The sequence below is a fragment of the Triticum urartu genome, chromosome 2A (assembly GCF_056163025.1).
Source record: "Triticum urartu cultivar PI428250 chromosome 2A, HENAU_Tu73, whole genome shotgun sequence".
Classification (NCBI taxonomy): Eukaryota; Viridiplantae; Streptophyta; class Magnoliopsida; order Poales; family Poaceae; genus Triticum; species Triticum urartu.
This window is the reverse complement of record NC_141874.1, coordinates 490,204,984-490,207,567: the sequence shown is the minus strand read 5'-3', so window position 1 is coordinate 490,207,567 and position 2,584 is coordinate 490,204,984. Positions and strand designations below refer to the sequence as shown.

At 51.0% G+C, this 2,584-nt stretch overlaps 1 protein-coding gene across 1 annotated transcript; it reads right to left on the bottom strand.

Moving 5' to 3' along the window:
- Window positions 1–1,754: 1,754 nt before the first annotated feature.
- LOC147985584 (uncharacterized) lies at window positions 1,755–2,540 on the bottom strand. The gene has a single exon (XM_087541646.1). It carries the CDS (start codon window positions 2,538–2,540, stop codon window positions 1,755–1,757), a length of 786 nt encoding a protein of 261 aa, XP_087397772.1.
- Between the last annotated feature and the right edge of the window lie 44 nt (window positions 2,541–2,584).

The following is a 2,584-nucleotide window of genomic DNA, read 5'->3' as shown; positions in this document are numbered from 1 at the left end:
TTGTACACCTGATTCATGAAAGCCGTGGCCACTTGAATGGCCGAGAAAGGATGCGCCAGAGGAATGAAGTGGGCATACCGTGTCAGCTTATCCACCACTACCATGATGCAGGAGTATCCTCGGGATGTAGGCAGCCCTTCCACGAAGTCAAGGGTGATGGTGTGCCAAGCATGTGGGGGAACTGGCAGTGGCTCCAGCAACCCCGGGGTACGCACCCTCTCCGTCTTGGCTTGTTTACATGTACTGCAGTTGGACACAGACGTGACCACATCTTGCCGCATCCCCGGCCAGGCGAACAATCTTCTCAGTCGTTCGTACGTAGCGTGAATTCCAGAGTGACCGCCTACAGCGCTCGAATGTATGGCTTGCAGAATCTTTTGATGCATGTCAGTGTTCTCTCCCACCCACACTCGTCCTTTGTACATGATGACTCCATCTTTGACTAGGTAGTCTGATGAGGGATCGCCCCCCACGCTCTATTGCTACAGAATTGTTTTGGCCTTGCTGTCGTTTTGGTATCCTTGCACTACCTCCTCTAACCACACCGGGGTGGCGACTGTGACAGCTGTGATCTCAGCCTCCCGACGCGAGAGGGCATCAGCCGCCTTGTTCTCCACGCCTTTGCGGTACACCACCTTGTACTGCAGCCCCATTAACTTCGTATAAGCCCGTCTTTGCCACGGAGTTACCATCCTTTGATCATTGATATGGGCTAACGCACTCTGATCAATTCGGATGAACTCTGAACTTTGTAGATAAGAGCGCCACTTTTCCACTGCCATGAGGATCGCCATGAATTCCTTCTCATAAGTAGACAGCCCCCGGTTTCTTGGGCCTAGCGCCTTGCTGAGAAACGCCAGCGGGTGCCCCTCTTGCATGAGCACTGCTCCTACCCCATAGTCCGAGGCATCTGTTTCGATCTCGAACGACTTATCAAAACGGGGCAGTGCTAGAACGGGGGTCGTGATCAGTGCCTTCTTCAAATGCTGAAAGGCCTCCTCGGCTTCCTGAGACCAAACGAACACTGCTTCCTTCTTCAACAGGTTAGTCAGAGGACGACTGATGAGCCCAAAGTGTCGGACAAATCGTTTGTAGTAGCCTGCCAATCCAAGAAACCCCTTGACCTGTCGTACTCCCGTGGGAGTGGGCCATTCCCTCACGGCTGTGATGTTTTTCTCGTCTGTTGTGACCCCTTGGGCGCTGATCACATGACCCAAGTAGGTTAGACTTGGCTGGGCAAAATGGCACTTGGATAGCTTCACTTTCAACTGATGTTGTTCCAGTCGCTCGAACACTTGCCGGAGAAGACTGATGTGCTCTGCTAATGTGGCGGTGTGCACAAGTATATCATCAATGAATACGAGCACCCCATGGCGTATCAATCCAGCCAGTACGAAATTTACGACTCCTTGAAAAGTTCCCGGAGCCTCCGACAGTCCATATGGCATGACCTTGAATTCATAGTGGCCCAAGTGTGTTTTGAAAGCAGTTTTGAACACATCTCCAGTGGCCATTCTGATTTGATGATATCCGGCCTTCAAATCCAGACTGGTGAACCATTTTGATCCTGCTAGTTCGTCCAAGAGTTCCTCCACGACCGGTATCGGATACCTGTTTCTGACTGTAATAGCGTTGAGCTGGCGATAGTCGACACAAAATCTCCACGTTAGATCCTTCTTCTGTACCAGCAAAACCGGTGAAGCAAACGGGCTGTAACTGGGTTGGATAATGCCTTGTTGCAACATTTCTTTTATCTACCTCTCTATTTCATCTTTCTGGGCAGGGTTGTAGAGGTAGGACTTGATGTTAACCGGTTGAGCCCCTGGTATCAAGGGGATCTGGTGGTCAAACGGCCTAGACGGTGGCAATCCCTTTGGTGCCTCAAACAGGTGTTGGAATTTGTCGACCAATTCAGCAATCGGTGGGGGAATTTCTTGGGTTTCTGTCTTCTGTTTTTCGTCCACTATTTGCAGCTGAACCATTTGGTGTATGCCATTACATGCCACTAGGGAGTGGAGCTGATCAAGAGAAACAGGGTGACACTCCTTGGTGCGGGGTTGAATTCCTTTCAGGGTGATCTTCTTCCCATGGTGCTCGAATGACATCCGCTTGTTACCCCAATGGACCTCCATCGGGCTGTGTTGCTCGAGCCAATCCATACCGACGATCATATCATAACAGCCCAGAGGTAAAACCTTCAGATCGGTGCAGAATTTGTGTCCTTGAACTGTCCACTTGCATTGTTGTATTGCCTTATCGCACAACAAATGCCCCCCATCTGCAATCTTGACCTTCAGGGCACTGGTGGTGTTGCAAACCCCTTGTAACTTGGCAGCCAAATCAGTACTAATGAAGCTATGAGAGCTGCCGGAATCGACCAACATTAACACCTGTTGTTGCTGAATCTTCCCCTGTAGCCTGATAGTTTGCGGGGCGACTGTTCCTTGCATCGCAGCTCTCGAGATGGTGTGGCATTCGCTATCAGATTCTGAAAACTCCTCGCTGTTGGATGGCCCGGGCAATCCCAACACATCGAACATCTCCTACACCACGTGGAGCTGCACCGCGGTAGCGCACTTGTGCT